General features: G+C 45.0%; 1 protein-coding gene across 1 annotated transcript in view; it reads left to right on the top strand.

Moving 5' to 3' along the window:
* Positions 1-6,438, top strand: part of SLC45A4 (solute carrier family 45 member 4) — an 84,997-nt gene extending 78,559 nt beyond the window's left edge. Inside the window, exons 5-8 of the mRNA XM_063299716.1 lie at positions 1,331-2,406; positions 2,871-2,970; positions 3,794-4,005; positions 5,356-6,438. Coding sequence (XP_063155786.1) covers positions 1,331-2,406; positions 2,871-2,970; positions 3,794-4,005; positions 5,356-5,721 — 1,754 coding nt within the window. The 3' untranslated portion in view covers positions 5,722-6,438. The remainder of the gene's footprint in view (positions 1-1,330; positions 2,407-2,870; positions 2,971-3,793; positions 4,006-5,355) is intronic.
* Positions 6,439-20,141: the final 13,703 nt, after the last annotated feature.

Raw genomic sequence — 20,141 nt, 5'->3', positions numbered from 1 at the left:
AAACTAGCTGGAGTGGCTCGTCTTTGAATTTGGGCATTTTTTCTTCTTCTTGAAGACACCTGTTTATGTAACATTTTTAAGGGTATCTGCAGTGATATCATTGGGAGGGATGAGCCCCTTCTGTTTCTCTGGCTGTTGGTGAGTTTGAAGGGTTCCATAAAATAGATCCATTAAGCCTCCCAGGGTATTTTAAGACTTTAATAATACTATTTTGAATTTTTTAAAAAAAGGATGCAAAGCACATGCCACTGAAAATTGACATTTTGTAGCCAGCTTTCCAGAACTTTTTGAGAACCTTGTTTTGTTCCTCTCTGACCTAAGACTTTATGCTGCTCATAAACCCAGCCTCTGGAAGTTTAATCAATTAGCTTTTTGTAGACAGTTGTAGGATTTCTTCAAGTACAGCCTAGCAGTATGACCCCAGCTTGCACTTGAAAAAATCCTACAAACTTTATAAAAAGGTTGTCAACGCTATTCATGTTTGATGCAGCATTAAACAAAAAAACAGGCAGAGCTTTGGTCCCACCATAGTAACCACCATCTTGACTTTTTTGACCACCCCCTCCCTGCTTGGGAGGGTTTTGCTTGGAAGAGGAGTCTTAGTTGAGAGAGGACAAAGTGCCTACTGCTTCACAAATGCACTTAAAAGAATGCGCATCTATCAGGCACATTCTCTTTTGAAAGCTTTAAGACCAGTGGAGGGTTCCCAAGAGGCTGCAGCCTAATCTTGAACTGAGTTCCCATAAGTTGGATGGCGAGAGGCCCAGTATTGAGACAACTGAAGAAATGTTTGTTGGTAGTGCGTATTTTAAGCGTGCTTGCCTAACAGCGGCAAAGTCAGGGCTCAGATCCCCCCATGATTGTCGTTGACTCTTGGTCCTGTCCCTCAACTAAATATCGGTGCAGCTTTGAGATGGTTGGAAGGAAGACTTCCTTGTCATTACAGTTCAGGAGCAGCAGAAAAACTGAACTACTGAGTGTAGCATGAATAGCCAAGAGCAGCCTTTCCTAGACTGCTTCCTCCTTTGCAGAATGGGAACTGCAAAGTCCAACAGGCTGGGCCTCCTGGATGTGGCAGTCATAGCACATCTGGGCATCACCAAATTGGGGGAAGGCTGGTGTTCACCTAGTCATGCTCATGGTGTTCAGTTCCACAACACTGGGCCCAAGAAAAGCCCAGGTGAAAATCCTTTGATGCTTCCCAGGGGAACTCGCTGCTTCTTTTTCCCATCCTCCACCACTCTTTGGGGGGGGAGTTTGTTTCAACCTGTGCAGTTCTTCCCATCATTCACAGAGCAGCAATTTGTACCTTTGTCCTTCTCTTCCTTAGGCCTTGGAGGAGCCATTGGCTACATGCTGGGGGGCCTCGACTGGATGCAGACCTTCTTAGGCAGCCTCTTTAAATCTCAAGAGCAAGTCCTCTTCTTCTTTGCAGCCATTATTTTCTCGGTTTCCGTTGTCCTCCACCTCTGCAGCATTGAAGAAGAGCAATACAACCCTCAACAGGATAGGACTGATGATGAAGTGGAAACCCTCTCGAGCGTCAAGCTGAGTGGCAGTCTCCCTCCTCTGAATCGGCTGAATGTCATCAGTGAGGAAGACCCTTATGGGAACTCCATGTTCCCAGATGAGGTCCAGTCTGAACAAGACCTCAGCATGGAGTTCCTCGAGGTGGACATCGTGCGGAGCAAGAGCGATTCAGTCCTGCACATGCCCGATGCCACCCTCGATATGGAATCTGAATTGCTCTTCCTTCACGAGATTGAGCCTTCCATTTTTCAGGATTCCTCTTACCCAAATACGCCCCACAGCACCAGCCAAGAACTCATGAAGTCCAAATTCAACCGTTTGTCCGCTTTCCTCAGGGAAAATGAGAAGGAGGAGGAGATGTTACTTGATCATCACTTGAACGAGGCCAAAGTCCCCAATGGTAACGGTTCCCTACCAAAAGACCTCCTGAATGGACATGTGAGGGTTGGCATGAAGCAGTCATGCACCTCAAACTCCATGCGCCGACGAAGGCACATGTTCTACCGCCAGCCCTCTTACACCTTCTCATACTATGGCAAGATCGGGTCCCACCACTACCGCTTCCGGCGGGCCAACGCCGTTGTCCTGATCAAGTCCTCTCGGAGCATGAATGATATCTACGACATGCAGAAGAGGCAACGGCAGAGATACAGGCACCGGAATCAAAGCGGGGCGACCAACTCCAGTGGGGACACGGAGAGTGAAGAAGGTGAAACTGAAACCACCGTCAGACTCTTGTGGCTGTCCATGTTGAAGATGCCCAAAGAACTGCTACGGCTCTGTGTCTGTCACCTCTTGACCTGGTTTTCCATCATTGCTGAAGCTGTGTTCTATACTGACTTCATGGGGCAGGTCATCTTCCATGGTGACCCCAAGGTGAGCACCACACCAATGATGTATCATAAAGCTGAATTGCATCTGGGGGACCACTTTTACCCTTTTGTACCTGTAAGTTGGTTTGAGAATCTTTCTCTTAAGAGTAAGTTCAAAATGGCCTCGAAAAGTGGAAGGAAAACATGAAGTGTAGCTGGCAGGTTGGTGGGATTGGTCTGTCTGTCTGTCTGTCTGTCTGTCTGTCTGTCAGTCAGTCAGTCAGTCAAATTTGTCACCGCTCATCTCCTCCAACCGGAGGGACTCTGGGCGGTTTACAATACAGAATAAATATACAATAAAATTCGAATAAATATACAATAAAATTTGAATAAAATCCCATTAAAACTAAAACTAAAACAATTTCTTAACTACCCCAGATGGCTATGATCTCTTCAGTCATTATGTAGGAGGTCCATCTGTTCTTGCCAGTCTGTTGCCTTTGATCAAAGCCTCTTATTCCCTGGCAGGCCCCTTCTAATTCTACAGAACTACAGGACTACAGCACTGGTGTCCAGATGGGCTGCTGGGGCTTGGTCATCTATGCTGCTACTGCTGCTGTGTGTTCAGGTGAGAAGTTCTGTGCTGTCATCATGGATTAAAGTTGGATGAATAATAGCATAATAGAGAAGAGGAAGCAGGAGAGTAACTAGAGCATGTTGAAGGCTTATCTCGAGCCTTTCGATGTTGGACTGGCAAAGACAGCGAGTCTCCTGGAGACCTCCATTAGTTTGGGACATTCTGCATGGAAAATATGTCTTCCTCCATAGAGTTATAGCACTTTCCTTAACCATTCCTTTCCAAATTGCTGTCCTCCAGTTGTGCTGGTTGAGAATTGTAGTCCCTGTAGATATGGGCATGAGGTCTGAGAAAGATCCTTGGACCAAGATGTATCCTGAAGACCACAGACGGTTCCTATAAGCCTTGGCCTATGGGTTGCACTCGCAAATTTCAAGTGACAGGATAGGAAAAGGATTAAATACACAGGGAGCCAATCACAACACTGTAAGTTACTTAAGAGGTAGTGAAATGAATCAACTTTGTTGTTGCCTGGCACTTGTCTTGGTACTTCATACTTTTTGGAAGGTGGCTCTTCAAATACTTCTGAGGCTAATGCAACTTAGCACTGGAAGGATTACCTCTCCTTGCCCTAAACCGGTGTTTCTCTAAACCAGTGTTTCTCAACCTCAGCACCTTTAAGATGTATGGACTTCAACTCCCAGAATTTATGCACATCTATCCTGTCTTCTCAGGAAGCGTGGTGGAAGAGGTTGAGTGGGTGGGTTGGCTGTAGGACAGGGAAGAGGAGAATAGTGGAAAAGTGGTCTCTTGGCCTGCATGTGTAGATGTGGGAATTTGTGCTAACAAACAAATTGTGCTAACCTTTTTCCAGCTTTACTCCAGAAATACTTGGACAACTATGACTTGAGCATACGAGTGATCTACATCTTGGGCACCCTGGGATTCTCCATTGGCACAGCGGTGATGGCCATATTTCCCAATGTGTATGTTGCCATGATCATGATCAGCACAATGGGAATTGTCTCCATGAGTATCTCCTATTGCCCTTATGCACTTCTGGGGCAGTACCACGACATCAAGGAGGTATGTAGCCATGTGACTGGTGCACATCCTCCTGGATTGAAGAATACCAGTTAGATCAGAGATGAGAGTTTCTTCATTCTCCAGGGTTTGATAGAAGTGCTTCCCAGTCAGAGTAGCAGAGAATCTCTTACCTTCAAGGGTTGGTGGGTGAACTGTGGACACTTTTTCATAGAACTGTGGTGTCCCTCACTTATCCACCTGTACAGATGCACCCAGATCATGAGTATTAGGGAAGAAGAACTTCTCCCTTACCTTGGCATGAGACTATTACAAAGACCCTCTACAGAATTCCTCCTTTGGCTCTCCTCTCTGGACTCACCCAACACAGCCTGATACTGAGTCGGCCCATTTTCTGGGTTTGTGCAATACACTGAGCAGTACGCTCACAAAATGGCTTGGGTTCTCATAACACATTAGCCTACCGAAAACCTCACCATACGTTAAGAGTAACCCAGTCTTAGAACTGTTGTGTTGTTGCTAGGTTTGTAACTGGCTTGGTTCAATGTGTTCTCAGCTACTTGATGGGAACTTTGTGACTTATAGACCCCACAAATCTGGAGGGCACCAGGTGGCAGAAGGCTAGGATAGGCTGCCTGACAGCAGCTGAGTTTGTATCCAAAGGATTCCCAGGAGGTTCTTTCTGAAATCAGTGTTCTAGAGCAGGGTTCCTCAACCTTGGCAACTCTAAGCTGTGCAGACTTCAACTCCCAGAATTCCCCAGCCAGCTTAGAGTTGCCAAGGTTGAGGAACCCTGCTCTACAGAATTCTGCACTCTAAACTGGTGCATTATACTGGAACTGGGCTACGGCTTGTGCAGGTAATGCATTTCCCAGCCTTCTGAATTTCCTGTAAGCAAAGATGCCCAGGATGCAAACTGGATTCAGGCTTTGGCTTGCAAATCACGTGCTCTGCCGTTTTGCTGTGGGCCCTGACGTCTCTCACGCTGCTGTGAAATGACAGCGACTAACTGTTATGACATCAGCAAGGAGCCGAGGTCTTAACAGACTCCGTCACTCAACCTTTTCCAACGTTCCGACCCAACAAACTCTCCTGGAGCTTTCCAGTTTGTCCAGTCCGTGTCGGTCAGGCTGACAAGGGCTGCTCCATCTCTGCCACCAGGGTCTTCTGCTGCAAGCTTTGCCCAGGAACACCTCCTCCCTGCCATGCGTGCCTTGCCTGAGGAGCTTTGTGGGAGGCTCTCAAGAGAACGTAGGCAGGTCAAGAATGTGTCTGCTGGAGCAGAACAGATGACCCTTGTTGGTTCCTGGCTTTCAAGGGATCCAGAAAGTTGGCTCAGATGCCCAATGCCATCTCCTTCACCCTGGTCTGTGTTTTTGCTTTTTCTTGCAGTACATCCACCATAGCCCTGGCAACTCAAAGCGAGGTTTCGGCATCGATTGCGCCATCTTGTCGTGCCAGGTCTACATCTCTCAGATCCTGGTCGCTTCTGCCCTGGGGGGAGTGGTGGATGCCGTGGGCACCGTCCGGGTCATTCCAGTGGTGGCATCCATGGGCTCTTTCCTGGGCTTCCTGACAGCCACATTCTTGGTGATTTACCCAGATGTGGGGGAGAGTTCAAAGGAAGAGCAGAAGGAATTGGCGCCGCCGCCCGCTGTGACCGAAAGCAATGGCCCAAACAAGGAGAAACCATCGGTGATCAAGCTCTGCCAAAAAAACCCGGCCGCGCCAGAGGCAGAAAGCGAGTCAGCCGTTTGAAGGCCTTGTCGCCGTCGCCCCCACGCACATTCCAAGCGGTTCCGATGCAAAGCCCAGAACATCGTTCCAAGCGAAATTTGAATTTTTAGCAGACAGCCTTGCTGTTTAAGTTGCAGCAGAGGATTAAAAGGTTCTTTCAGGCAATTGTAGACGAGGTTTCCGAGGGCTGGGGGAGCACAGCCTAGAGAGTTTTTGTGGTGACTGCTTTCTCTGCAATCCAGAAAATCTCATTTCTTTGAGGTATTTTTAATGAAGAGAAACGCTCTTGGATTTCCAAGGCGGTTTTTATCAACAAGCAGGAAAATGTCCTTCTGTTTTTGTTCTTGTTCTTGTTTTTGTTTTAAAGTCGCGGCATTCTTTTTTTTTTTTTCTTCCAAATTATTCATTTGGACAAGTTACTTTTTTTGCAATTGGAGAGTTTGTGATTTAACTTAAGCCATTCTTGCTTCCGCTTTTTCGGGAAAACAAAGGTTTTTCTTCGATTTTGTCCAGGCCTTGTGGTTTTCTTAAGAGAACCAATTGCATTGATTTAATTTGTGCATTTTGAAATTGATGCAATATTAAAACTGACAGCTTTGCTTGGTGGGTCTTTCCCCCCCTTTGAACTTTGGCCTGGGGCTCATTATTTCGGAAGTAATTGCTATTCCTTCCCCAATTTTATTTGAAGGTATTGCGGCAGAGTTGTAGTGGGAACGCTCATCCATTTATTTATTTATTTTAAAACTCAGGCTGTTGGGGTTGCTGTCCCATTGGACGGGAGGTGATCTGGATCCGTAGAGTTATTTCGGTGGCAGGAAAGAGGTTTTTGCCGGCCTCAGAGGGTGTTGCGGTGGTGAGAAAAAGCAGCAGGGCGAAAGGCTGTGACTTTGTGACCAATGAACTGGGTCAGTTTGAATTTTTCTTTTTTTTTGCTTAGTGGCGTTTGAAAGCCATTCATCTCCTTTGCAACAAAGCTGCTTTGGGAATCCCCATTGTTAGTCTCTTCAAGTGGATTGCGAGGGTTCCCTTCTTATTTTGGGGGGGGGGGTTGTTGATTGCACTTTTTCTGAACTTCCAGGCTGGAAATGGCGATCGCTGAGTTTTAACAGGTAGTCTTGCAACGTCGAGCAAAAACCAAAGGCCTACCTCTGAGATTGCAGAGTAGCGAGTATGTCTACCTATGTGTGTGTTTCCTTCCTTCCTTCCTTCCTTCCTTCCTTCCTTCCTTCCTTCCTTCCTTCCTTTCGCTTTGGGCCTTAAAGAATGCAACCTTTTCAAAATGCTGCAGCTTTTCCCTCAGCCTGGGGGGGTGTCGCTGGAGTCTGACAGAAATACTTCCCTCGGTTCCTTCCCGTCAGACTTCCTTACCCACCTTTCTCGTTCCCTTGGATTGCGCATTCGTGTCACTGGCTCACCAAGGGGGGTCGCAGTTTCCACGCATAAGGTCCCCTTCTCCAACCTGGTGTCCTTCAGGGGTGCTGAAACTCTGCAACAGGAGGAGACTGGAGATGGTGCAGGTCCAGCACTTCGGAAAAAAGGGCCAGGTTGGGGCAAGTCCCAGGGAGCCCCCAGTCGACAGGCCAGACTCCACGCCTGATTCTGTCCTTTGGGTTTCACCAATTCAGAAAGCTCTTCTCTGGAGGAAAGTTTCTTCATGGACATTCCCCGATGCAGGTTTTCAGGCGGAGCGTGCAAATCTGGGAACGCTCTTGGGATTGATCTGCTACCCTCGGTACACCTCTTTAAAATGCATGTTGGCAAGCCTAGCAATTCAGAAGCAAATATCTATCTTTCTGTATCTACGTAAGAATGAGAAGCAGTTTTTAATGAATTACTTGAATTGTCAATGGGTTTCAAAAGAATATGTCCACTTCACAGAACCACAGTGACCGTCCTTTTGCTGATGGTTTTTTTTTTTGATAGTTCAGGGGTGTCCGCAGGGTGTGGTCAAAAAAATCAAAGCGGGCAGACCTTCGATCCCACCGTCACAGCCCCCGTCTTGACTTTTTTGACCTCACCCTGCGGACACCCCTGGCTTGACAGCATCTTCAATCTTCGCTCAGGCCCTTCTTGTGCTTTTCCGTGGTCGCTTTACATTTTTTACCTCCCCTCTTTATAGTTCGTTGGGATTTCATAAAAGCTCATTTTATACAGGAGTTTCGTAGAACTATTTTTCAAAGACTGAAAGAATATTTTGTTTCCCCCTTCCCCCCCCCTCCCAAAAAAAGTCATTTGGAGCATTTTCTCAAATTTTTTTCAAGAGGGCGATGTAAATGCTGTTGAAGCAATCCAGTTGGGAAACCAACTTTACGTCGGAAGAAGCTAAGTGTGTTCTCACTCCTGTTACACTCAGAGACTTTGCTACATCTAACACTCACACCCCACCACCACCACCACCACCACCACCACCCGGCAGTCTCTGGTTCACAATGAAAGAGGGTTTTTTTCTTTTGAACAGTTGCTCAATGCCACTGATTTAAATCTATAATTTTGATTATGACGCTTGCTCTTTTTAGCAAGGATCCTGCTGAGTAGGTCTTGACGACTCCTGTGAAGGAAGGTTGCCGTGCTGGTTTTCTCTTCTTAGAGATGGGCCAGAAAGAGCAGCCTTCTCCTGCTTTACTTGCCATCTCTCTTCAGTGGAGTTTTACCTGCAGCTCTTTGCTTTGTTCATTCCCTGCTTTCAACGCTAGTTTTCATTCAGTTCTGCCAGAAACCTTGGCAGAGGAACTCAAAACGTTCAAGATGGTGGTTATGACTGTACAATTGATGCCCCACCCCTTTTTCCTGTGCATGTGTTGCACCCATGTTAACAGGGGAGAGGCTTTGGTCACATCTCTGCCGTCTTTTTTTTTTTTCATCCCACCTTGCATCTGCACATGATTCAAAATTAGGCAAGTATTGAGGTGGTGTTTTTCCCCCCAAAGATGCTTCGTTTAGGGCCAGAGCATTGTTCCTTACAGCCAATCAGCCTCCTGGCTTAGGCAGAAGTGGCTCAACCATTATTTTTTAACATCCCTCTTGATTCTGGAAGGTGGAAAGTGACAGGCCTTTCAGATATTGGTCTAGGAAAGTGGGCCAGTGCTTTGATCCTTCTCCTCTTGAGCCATTGTGAAAAGAACACTGCCAAACCCAAACTAGCTTTGTGCCCAGTTCAGCGGAGGGAGGACCTCTTAGCTTAAAACTCCAGTGTTATCAGCCTTGTTCTGGTAGGGTTGGAGTTCTTGGCACAATCACCTCCCTTCATCTCTGGAGTTATATTTGAAAAACATTGAAGTGCTTTCAAAGTTGGTTGCCCTGATGTCTGAAAAGAGACACGCAGGATATCATCAACTGGAACTTAGACCTTGACTTTAGAGTAGTAGGTCTATTTTTCTATCTGGAAGATGGTGGGGCATGCTTTTCTTTTTAACTGCAAGTGACTTAATCACGTGTCATTAAAACCCAGGACACGATCTGTGTCTTTCCCATTCAGTCAGAGATTCCCAAACCAAGCTGGGCTAAACTGAAGCATAATTTGAGATTTTTTAGAAGACCAAAAAGCCACTCTGGAACTATATTTCAGCTTTGGCCTTGAGATAGAAACAAAATTCTCTGCGTCCTAGCAACGCTTCCGTTTCAATGGTTCTTGGGGAATGTAAATGGCTTATGTTGAAAAACACTCATCCCTTCAGATTGGTCAATTAAGAGCCACATTCTCCTTTGAATTTACCTTGTCTATAAAGTTCAACTCACTCTTTGGAGTGCCTGGCATTAGACCATACTTGATACTAGAATAGGTGTTGACAGGATTTACTTTAGCAATTACAGAAATTTATCTTCTGTTGGACCTAAGACAATTTTCATCATTTAGGATGAATTTGGGGGCAGAAAAAAGCAATAATATTTTCCATTAATTTTTAGAAATGGGCTCTTATTTGGATATTAAGATTTTTACCCAACCAGTTGTCTCAAGTACCTGTTCCCTCATTCAGACTTGTTGGAGGATTGTCAACCAAGTTACCTCCTTCACACCGAAAAGACTATTGAGGTTGGGTAAACAGCTCATCTTAAGAAGGAATTTGATCCTTCCAGGTCCTCTGCTGTGCTACTTAATTAAGGTTTTCCTTTGCCAGTGGAGAACCTGGACAAGATCTCTGCAGGCTAGTCTGTCACTATAGTCTTCCTCCATGCCAAACTCCTGGGGAGAGATCTTTGGAGAAAAGTGGTTCCACCTTTGATTTTAAATTCTTGCTCCTGAGATGTCTTTGAAAGGTCTTTGGCAGAGATGCAAAATCAAATCCAGTTGGATCTGAACTGTATCATGATGAGCTCATCTGATTTTGGTTGAACAGAGCCACAACCTTCAACAGTCCTGGTAGGAGATCGGGGCCAGGCTGGCTCTTTAAGGAAGCATGCAAAGCTCTCCTTCATGAGGAGGAGGAAGAGAAGGGAGCCGTTCTGCCATTGCCCATTTTAAGAAAACCAGGCCTGGCAGATGCTGCTGCCTAGAAGCTCTTGATGAAGCTTCTGGTGACGATTTTCCAGATGTGTTTTGATTGCAGCTCAGCTTGGGAGTTCATCTAGTTCTTCTGTGTTTCTGTCAATTCACCTTTGATCTCTTTTCATTTCTTTAAATCATTTGGACCCGTGCTCCCTTCATTCCCCTGTATTTGCCAAGGTGCACAAGTTTTCCATTCTCTGCTAACCAGTTGCAGCCAGTTATCGATTAGTGCGTGGCTTCATAAGCACTCTTGCACAATGTACTGCCAGTCACACAGAGCAGTGGAGGACCTGAAGTGTCTTGTGGTTTTTATTCATTTGCAAATAGCCTTGTTTTTGTTAATAGGCCAAATAGAAGTTAGGAACATCCAGTGTTGCAGAAGAAAGGAAAATGGTGACTGTGTTGTGGAAAGGAAAAAAAAAAGAATAAAATAAAGCCAAAATTGTTTTAGTTGTCTCCTAGCTATGGATTCTTAAGTTTGCACATGGAGTCCTGGAGCGGTGATTTCTGCAAGATCTTAAAAACTGCAAGATCTTAAAAACTGTACTGAAAAAAATGTCATTTGCAAAAGAAGAAAAATGAGCTACCCAAAGTTACCTGTTTCCATGTTGCACTCACAACTTTATCAATAACGTACCTTCAGCTAGAATCTTTTTGTTGGGTGGGTGGGGATTGTGGGGGAACATTGGCAACTGGGAAAATGATTCTTGGATCATAGAGTTCCTCCTCCTTCACATCTCCCCAGTTAAATTCCATTAGCTAACTGAATGTTTTGCCTCCCATCTGAGAGTAAAATGGCATTTGAAAATAGGATGGGTTGAATCCTGAGCTTGTGCTGCCTGCAACCAGGGGGATCACTGTATACTCCTTGGAATAATCCTCCGGTCACCAATGAAGCACAAAATTGACCGGGTTCTAGCATCTAAAGTTGCCAAAAGCACAGCTTTAGACTCATTCTGTAGCTGCAACATTTACTTGCTCCAATCAACAGGAAAAATGGGATGAAATAATAATGTTCCCCAAACAAGTTCTCAGGATAGCAGAGTAAACTTCGTGGTTCTTCAGGAGTATGAAAGAAATGGTGTCGATTTAAAGGTGACTGAGATGTTTAGCTTTTTGAGAAATCACGGTGTCATCCCCTAAGGACGTAGCCCTGTCTAGCTGGAGTCAGTTCATTCTGCATTCCCAGCATCAAATGTGATGGGTGATATGAAGTATCTTTTCCACATTCAGTGTTTCCTCCTCCTTAAATTTCTGGTGCAACATGGACCTGAAACTTCCTTGGTAGTTAAATGGCCAGCTGAATTTTAAAAATGCCTCACCTACTGAAAAGCTGCATATAGGCATCTCATAATGAAAAATATAAGTATATATAGATAAATATAATTAGTTCCATTGTGAACTGGCCATAAAAAACTTCTTTTTTATCAACTTATTAAGTTGGAGCACTATACTAGCTCTTGCTGAGTTTAGCAATGTTTATAAGTGTGTGTTAAACACATAATGTTTCACGCTGAATGAGGAAAAAGGGATAACAGATATGTCGGCTGAGTGTGAGTGGCTTAGATGGCATTACGTCCGGGATATGAGTTCAGCACAGATCTTTTTTTCTGGACTTCGTTGCATGAGAAACAGATTAACTGTTCTGCACTTTTGATCTGTTTGTATATTTTTTTTTCCATGTATCATTAGAAATGGCTGAATGTAAAAATGAAAAAAAAAAACACTTTCACATTTACATGTGTTCAATCCATTGTTCTACAGTTCAATCTTAATAAACATTTCAATAAGAGAGATTGGATTGAGTTTTATGTGGGCTGGGGTGGGGAAAAGATCGCTCTGGAACATATATTTATGTAATAATTTATTACGTTTATATGCCACCCAACTCCCAGTGACTCTGGGCGAATTGCAATTGTTAAAACATTTATAATGGAGAACAGTACAAAAAACAGCACAACACAAAAGAACAACGATGGCAAAGAAAATAAATCCAGAGGAAGAATAGAAAGGAAGAAAGGAGCATCAATCAATACAAATCAAATTATACAAATTAAACCAATCAATACACATACTGCCCAACTGGCACGAAACCACACCAATTGGCAATCATTTTGCTAAAGATGGTGTGCTCTTTCCCTGAATGTAACATGCATCTGTACAGCTGCTGGACCAGTGTTTCTCAACCTCGGCAACTTTAAGAAGGGTGGAGTTCAACTCCCAGAATTCCCCAGCCATATTAACAGCATGTTAGATTTCCCCAACCTGGTGCTCTCCAGATGTCTTTCCCACCAGAACAGACCCTTTGCCAAGAATTCCAAGAGCTGATGTTTAGGACATCTGGAGCATCAGGCTGGTTCAGAAAGGTCGGCCTCCATGGGAAAATCCTATTGTTTGTTTGTTTGTTTGTGAGGAACATGGGTTCAGATATCCCAATAGTAAGAAATCTCTCTGGGACCAGTTAGGTCTCAGTAAAGTATTTCATTTATTGAAAGATACAGTGCCATCTCCCTCTGCATCTAAAGACTCAAGTAATTGTATTTCCCCCTGTCCTCTTCTTTTATCAGACCCAAGTCCCCACCTTCATTTGAAATTGAATATTTACAACTGCTTTCAGTTTTACAACACGAGCTTCAGCAACATTCTTCACTGCCCGCTGGCAGATAACACTTTAGCCACAGCATTCCGGTGTCAACTTGCTGAGTCTGTGAAGTTTCTAATTCTTGCTGGCTCTGTGATGCTTCCAGCTCTCTCTCACATCAATCAAGCCTCCCCACTCCCTCCTTTACAACCCATGACAGAGGAAAAGGCCTAGAAGGGGGGTTTATGACTCCTGGGGCCAAACCTCTGGCATTTTTCTCGGCAGAATTCGGTTCGAAAACTAGAAATTTAAGTGATGATAAAGGATGCAAAGCTGCAAAGAAATCACTACAGGGTTGGGGGTATTTGTTCTGTGCTATGAACCATGAGACTTTAAAGTGCCTGTAACTTTATTTGGGGATGTAAATTGAGGAAATTGGAAATGGTAACAGCTTTAGTGGGGGTCAAATTTCAATCAGATACATGAGGGGATTGGCAAACGCTTTGGAGTTGGCTGTCTGGTATAAGGGATGAACTCACAGATCTTTTCCATAAAATAGTCATTAGGTGAAGTTAATGCTGGTTAAAAACACGCATGCACAAGTAATTCTGAGGGAACAGTGAAACCACCACAATGAGTAAATGAAAGATCTCCCTCTTCTTGTTACTGAAGCAACAAATGGCAACCAGGGTAGTGTCATGGCTCTGGTGTTGGACTAGCACCAGGGAGACCCAGGGTCAAATCTGCCCTCAGCCATGGAAACTCAGTGGGTCACTCTGACCTAGCCACTCACTCAGTCCATCCTACTTTACAAGTTGTTGGGATGAAATAGCCCCAGAAGACCTCCAGAAGATAAGAGGGACATAAATCTAACAAACAAATGAGCCTGATCAGAAAAGTCATTCAGATATTTCAGACATGGTCACTGAACGCAGTACTTCCTTCCCTCCCTGTGGAGTTTTCGATCATTGGAAGGATTTTGTTTCTTGCACTAAATCCTGGATACGTAGATCAGGACTGGAACTTCATGGAAGCTCAACATCAGAACTACACAGATTGAGACCTTCTGCTCCAAATTCTTTCCCAAGTCGGCCAAATTTGATGCAATGCCCAATTTAGATAGTCAGAACCAGCTAAATGCTGCTCAATGACCAGTTAAAATTCTGTGGCCTGCCTTGTCCCTCTCACACTACCCAGACCAAACAAAGCTGCTTGAGAATTGGAGTAGTTGAAATCCAGCACAGTAGAGGACGTCAGATTGGAGAAGGCTGAGGCTGAGTTCACTCCACAGATGCTGCTTCATCTTTCCTTCTCAAGGCCTGTGATGACATGAGCCACCCTTAAACTGTGAACACGGGCTTGTCATGTTCCTGCCTTTCCCGTTAGAAAGTGGGGAGGGCTCTCCCCCACCCCCTTTGACCAAGAGTCTTGAGCATTAAAGGAGCCGTCTGTGCTCCTCCAAACTTTCTCAGTTCGATAAGAACTGTGTTTGCCCACTTCATCCACCTACCCCTTAGGAAATGATCCTCCAGCCTTGGCAGCATGAGACCGGATTTAGTCCTGGGATTCCAAGCTTCTGTCCTTTGGGTCTTTTTAATCACCTGACTTTCTGAAAATGATGCAAAATGTAGAGAACAAAAAAGGAACGGAGGCAGACAAAGAACTTCCAGCATGACGCGGCAGTTCCTTTTCCTAATGCCCTGCAGCATTTCCTCAAACAGGCGTGCAGAAGCCTGCCCTGATGTGAATATTGTACAATCACAGGGGAGGCACCCTCAGTGCTTCTCCTGCCATAAGCTGCCTCCTTTATCTGGGAACCTCTCCAGTTGAAATAATACGAGCCCATGTCCAGGCAGAACATTTCAGATGGTACCACCAAAGGAGACTCAACAGGAAGCCCCCCCAGGTCATGGGCGTTGGACTACAGTAGCTGATCTTCCAGCCTTTGCATTTTATAATTCTATAATGTTATTGATTGGTTGAAAAGCTAGTGAATGCTAACTTTCAAAGTTACTGAAGCTAGATCAAAGTGCACTTGTGTTTCTATTTTTATTAAAATGAATTTTGTGTCTCCAGAGAATCAACAGATGAAAGCGAGAAAAGTAACGATCACACAAACTGAAAAATATTAAGGCTCACCAATGGATAGTCTTAACGTTATTCCTAACTTTTAAGTTTTAAAAGAAGGGCAGGTATGCTATCTGCCCCGCTTCCAGCTTCAAAGTACCTTCTCACAAGGTATAATATTGCCCTGATTAATGGTCCATCAAACTTGCCCGTGGACCTAAGCTGCATCTCAACTGCATCTTCCCAATTAGTAGAAGTTTGGAATCAATTCAATTCAAGTTGGGTGCAGAGCACAGCTCTGGACAGCAAGACTTTCAGAGCCAATAAAAGAAGCTTCTATTCAGCTCAGGGCACCAAACAAGTCTTTTCCAGTTCAGTGCTAGCACAATTTAGTTCAAGTATTGGTTCCCAAGCTGACAGGAATTCAAGAGAGGGTTAAGTAACCAACCAGTTGCCAAGTTCCCCTTCATCGGTGAAGAGACCTGCCTCCTCACTGGTTCATCATGGGGCTATTAGAGTCATCCACCCTAATGGACATGGAGATAAATTGGTTCTAAATTTAAAAATATTTCAGTTGCTGGAATTCTTGTAACTCCATCCCATCCCTCTCAATAAACCTTCCTAAAGAGAAGACTTTTTGCACAAAAATTGCTTTCAGTTTAGGCAGCAGACAAAGGGTCTGACATTCAGGATCCTTAGATTCAAATTCTGACTTCCAGTAGACCTCAGCCTTTCCTCACACCATCTTTGCAGCTTGAATTTGGTTCAAGCGTTAAGCTTCATGCCATCCAGACCTGATTCTTAGGGCTGTGCACTTTGGGGGAAGAAAAAACCTCAAAGATGCTTTGAAACATGAACATACTGTACTACTCTTTAAAGTAGTTGCATCATTTCGTATAACATCACATTAATCCCAGAGAAAGATACAGCTGTTTTAATGAGCAGCAAATAGTTACTACATTCAGGCCTCCATACATTTTTGGAATCAAATCTAAAGCATCACACAGTCCTAATCATTATGCCCAATCATTGCCCTTTGTCCCCAGCATCAAAAAGTGACCAGGTTAAGAATCTTAGGGAAGTGTGGTTACAGATCTATAATATCTACCATATCTAAACTCAAATTCCAGTGAGTTCCATTATTACCCAGTATAATAATGGAATGTTATTATTTAATAATTTTATATTATTAATATGGGCAGTTATGGGCACCTCTAGGACTGTGCATGTAACACCTCTGCTGTGTGACCTGCATTGGGTGCTGGTGTGCCTCTGAGTTCAATTCAGGGTGTTGGTTATGACCTTTGAAGCCCTTCATGGCACGGGCCCAGGTTACCCGAGGAACCGTCTCATCCCAATCGCATCGACCCGTCCCACCCGCTCCTGCAGGAAGGGCATGTGACGGACCCCTTCGGCAAAAGAATTCCGACTGGTGGGGTTGAGGAGGAGAGCCTTTTCTGCCATGGCCCCCACCCTGTGGAACATCTTGCCCTGAGGTGAGGTTGGACCCCTCTCTTCTGGCCTTCCGGAGGAGCATCAAGACTTGGCTCTGCCGTCTGGCTTGGGGATCCAATGGCGGTAGGCAGCCCTGGGGGTGGTGGGTGCTTTGCGGACACTCTCTCCGCCTTTTAGTTTCCCTTTTATCTTCTTCTGTTTTTTGTATTTTTATAATGGTTTTTTATGACTTTTTTATTTGTAAGCCACCCAGAGTCACTTTTGTAGTGAGATGGGCGGTGTATAAATTTGATAAATAAATAAATAAAAAGGAGGACTCTGAAAGACCATGTCATCCATGGCAACCCCCCGTTTCTGGTCGAATCCAGTGCAGCTCTGAAGTTCGGGTGTGTGTGTGTGTGTGTGCTATCTTTAAGGCTGAAATTATTCCCAGCATTAGGACCCCAAGTCCAACCTCCCTCTCAAAGGCAAAGCTGCTCCAGTGATAAGAACTGTAGTCTTGTTGCATCCAGCCAAAGCTCTACCATGCTTAGCAGTCCGCACCTGTCGCAGCAAACCTGTTTCTCTAGTAAGCAACAAAGCAAAATAGGGAGGCCCAACCTCTCCCACTTTCATTCCGTGAAACAGCCATGCAATGGCAAACTGCCTCTGGAGCATCACCAGGACAGAGAGCTCCTATGCGGTTTCACCCAAACCCCTTTCAAAATCATTTTAGTCATGGCTATTGCTACATTGTGCAGAATAAATGGAAAAGCTTGGAGCAAATCCAGCCATTTAATTGGTTATCAATCCACATCAGTGTTCTGCAGATGCTGCTTTTCTGATAAAACGGCTTCATCTGGCACTCAACAGTACTCCAGACAGCTAGGAGCTTAGAGAAGTTACTCCCTTTCCCCCAGAAAACTTTATTGGGCAGAAAGGATAGATCTGAAGTAAGCCCAGCAAAGATCAGAATCTCCAACTCCTTTCTGTCCTGTTTGAACATCATTCTTCTCTTTATTTAAAACATCACTTTCCGCTCCTGCAAACGAGGTTGTCGGCCCTGAACAGTGTAACGCGCAGGCCAACTCCTCTCCAAGCAGAGAGGTCAGCAGCCAGACCTGGCCTGTGCCTGAGCATCAGCAAAATCAACAGGGCTTGTGAACATGCATATAAATTATCGGAAACAGTCTCAGCGACTGCCAGGGTCCAGAAGAAGAAGATCTTAGGAAAAAGCTGAGTAATGGGAAGCACACAAAGAAAAGGTGGCCCTGGGAAAGCGCTCCTTGTGCCAAAACCCAGGTGATCAGGGGACCTCTTCTGCTACTGACACACTTCCACGGGAGTTCTGTTGCCAAGCAAGCAACTTTCATTGGCACTTCCTAAGCAGATGTCCTCCAGATTCCCATTTTCCTCATTCCCAGCCAGCACAGCCAGAATTTCCTATCCTGATTCCTTTCCCCCTCTTTAATGGGTTTTCTCAGAAAATGCAAATATGGAAGAATGGCTGGAGAAACGTGGATCCAGGCCAGCTCACCTGACAGTACAGGTAGTCCTCGCTTTACAACCACAATTGGGACCAGGATTTTGGTTGCTAAGTGAATCGGTCATTAACTGAATCCGACCCAATTTCACATTTTGTGGTGGCTGTGAAGTGAATCATCACAGGCATTAAGCGAACCACATGGTTGTTAAGTGGATCATGTGGTTCCCCATTGATTTTGCTTGCCAGAAGCCAACTGGGAAGGTTGGAAATTGTGATCACATGACCATGGGATGCTGCAACAGTCAAAAATGTGAACCGGTTGCCAAGCGCCCAAATCGTGATCATGTGACCACAGGGATGCTGCAATAGTTGTGAGAACCTGTCGTAAGTCATTTTTTCAACACCATTGTAAGTCTGAACCATCACTAAATGAATGGTTGTTAAGTGAGGACTATCTGTAGTGTTACAGTAAATTAAAACATCCTTCAAGAATTGTGACACTGCTAGGTTCCAATCACAGAAGTTGAGTGCTCAGCACAGGGAAGAAACTGATAACCATCTGTCTTTTCCATGACTCTTCCTGAAAGCTGACATGGATGTCTGGTGGCCTGGCTCGTAATAGTACTAGTAAAGCAAATTGAGTCCAGTTTGCGGCTGCCTGCACAGGTGGCAAAAGAAAGGTCCCTATTTTCCACCACTTCTAGCCTGTATTTGCAGCTGAGGCTACGCAAGATATCCCTAGCCTAGAAGGCTACATTAATGCACAATCGAGCAGGAAGCGAGGGAAGTTGTGACACCCACGTGACACCTTCTGGCTATGTTGGATCTGCAATTTCTAGAAGCTGCAGTCAGCGTGGCCCTTGATACCATGGACAGTGACCCACTGAACCAGAAACCCAGAGCCGTTGGACAAGAAAAGTTGGGCTAAGGAGGGACGCGCGAAGCTGCCTCTTTATTGTGCCCAGCATGGTGCAGGGTAGTGTTGTCTTGAGAAGGTGTAAGTCTTGTAACACCAGACCAACCAGGGGAGAATTTGGCCCGCAGCAGCATTGTTTTCTGCTAAGATTGAAGAGAACGCCATTGAGCATTGCATTCATCCTGGATTCTTTGCTGCTGTTTCACGCCATGGAGGTAGATCCCTCTATACCAGCATTCCTCAACCTTGGCCGCTTGAAGAGGTGTGAACTCCCAGAATTCCCCAGCCAGCATGGGAGTTGGTCCACACCTCTTCAAGCGGCCGAGGTTGAGAAACACGGCTCTGTACTCTCTTCCTGACAGTATGCTAATCTCCTCCTTTGAGGTCCCTCACGCTGGGTTTAATTTGACCCATCATTTTAAGCGGGGAAACCTAACAAGAAGCATCTCCCATGTCTTGCCTGCTATAGTTACTTTAATAATATCCTGGCAAGAGAAAAGAGTGAAGGAAGAGCTAAAGAGGTTTTTCTATTTGGGTGAAGTGACAATCGGAGCTCACCTCCAATGGGGTGGCAGCTTGCCTGAAGGGGAAGATCTTGATCTTCTCAGGCAGGATCCCTCATCAGTCCAGGAGGAATTGCCTCAAAGCGTTCAGAGATTTACCTGCTGTAACTCTGCAGTTATTTTGCAAAGCAAGAGCACCCCCAAAACCCTTCTGAAGTTTTCCAATAGTATTGGTTTGGCCCCCCATAATACCCAAATGACCATGGTATTTATCACAGGCCTCAATGGATGATGGCACCAACATCTCCAACTGGATTACACAGCATTACAGATAGTCCTCAACTTACAACCACAATTGGGACCGGAACTTCTGTCGCTAAGCAAGGCAGTCATTAAGTGAGCACACCTGATTTTATGACCAGGTTTTTGCAGTGGTCTTTAAGCGAATCACCATGGTTGTTAAGTGGATCACATGGTTGTTAAGTGAATCTGGCTTCCCCCATTGACTTTGCTTGTCAGAAGCCATCTGGGAAGGTCATAAATGGCAATCGTGTGACCCCGGGAGGCTGCAACTGTCATAAATACATGGCGGTTGCCAAGTGCTTGAATTTTGATCGCATGACCGCAGAGATGCTGTGACGGTCGTGTGAGGACTGGTCGTCACTTTTTTCAGCACTGTCGTAACTTTGAACAGTCACTAAACAAATGGTTGTAAGTCGAGGACTACCTGTATAGACAGCCTGTAATGGCACCAAGAATGCTATAGGCAGCTGCGATTTCTTAGGATGAAAGAGTTTGTCTGTGCAACCCTTGAGGTGGTGATTGTTCCTCAACACAATGCTTGGATGGAAAGGCAGAAGAGCATCCAGGGCTGATGACCTGTTTGCCAGAAACTGATAAGGGATCTTCAAGCTACAGATGAAAATAGATTTCTTTGAGCAGTATTCCTCCTCTCCCACTGCAAATTGAAA

The sequence above is a fragment of the Candoia aspera genome, chromosome 3 (genome assembly GCF_035149785.1).
Source record: "Candoia aspera isolate rCanAsp1 chromosome 3, rCanAsp1.hap2, whole genome shotgun sequence".
NCBI lineage: Eukaryota > Metazoa > Chordata > Lepidosauria > Squamata > Boidae > Candoia > Candoia aspera.
The sequence above is the reverse complement of the archived record's forward strand: the minus strand, read 5'-3'. Positions and strand labels throughout refer to the sequence as shown.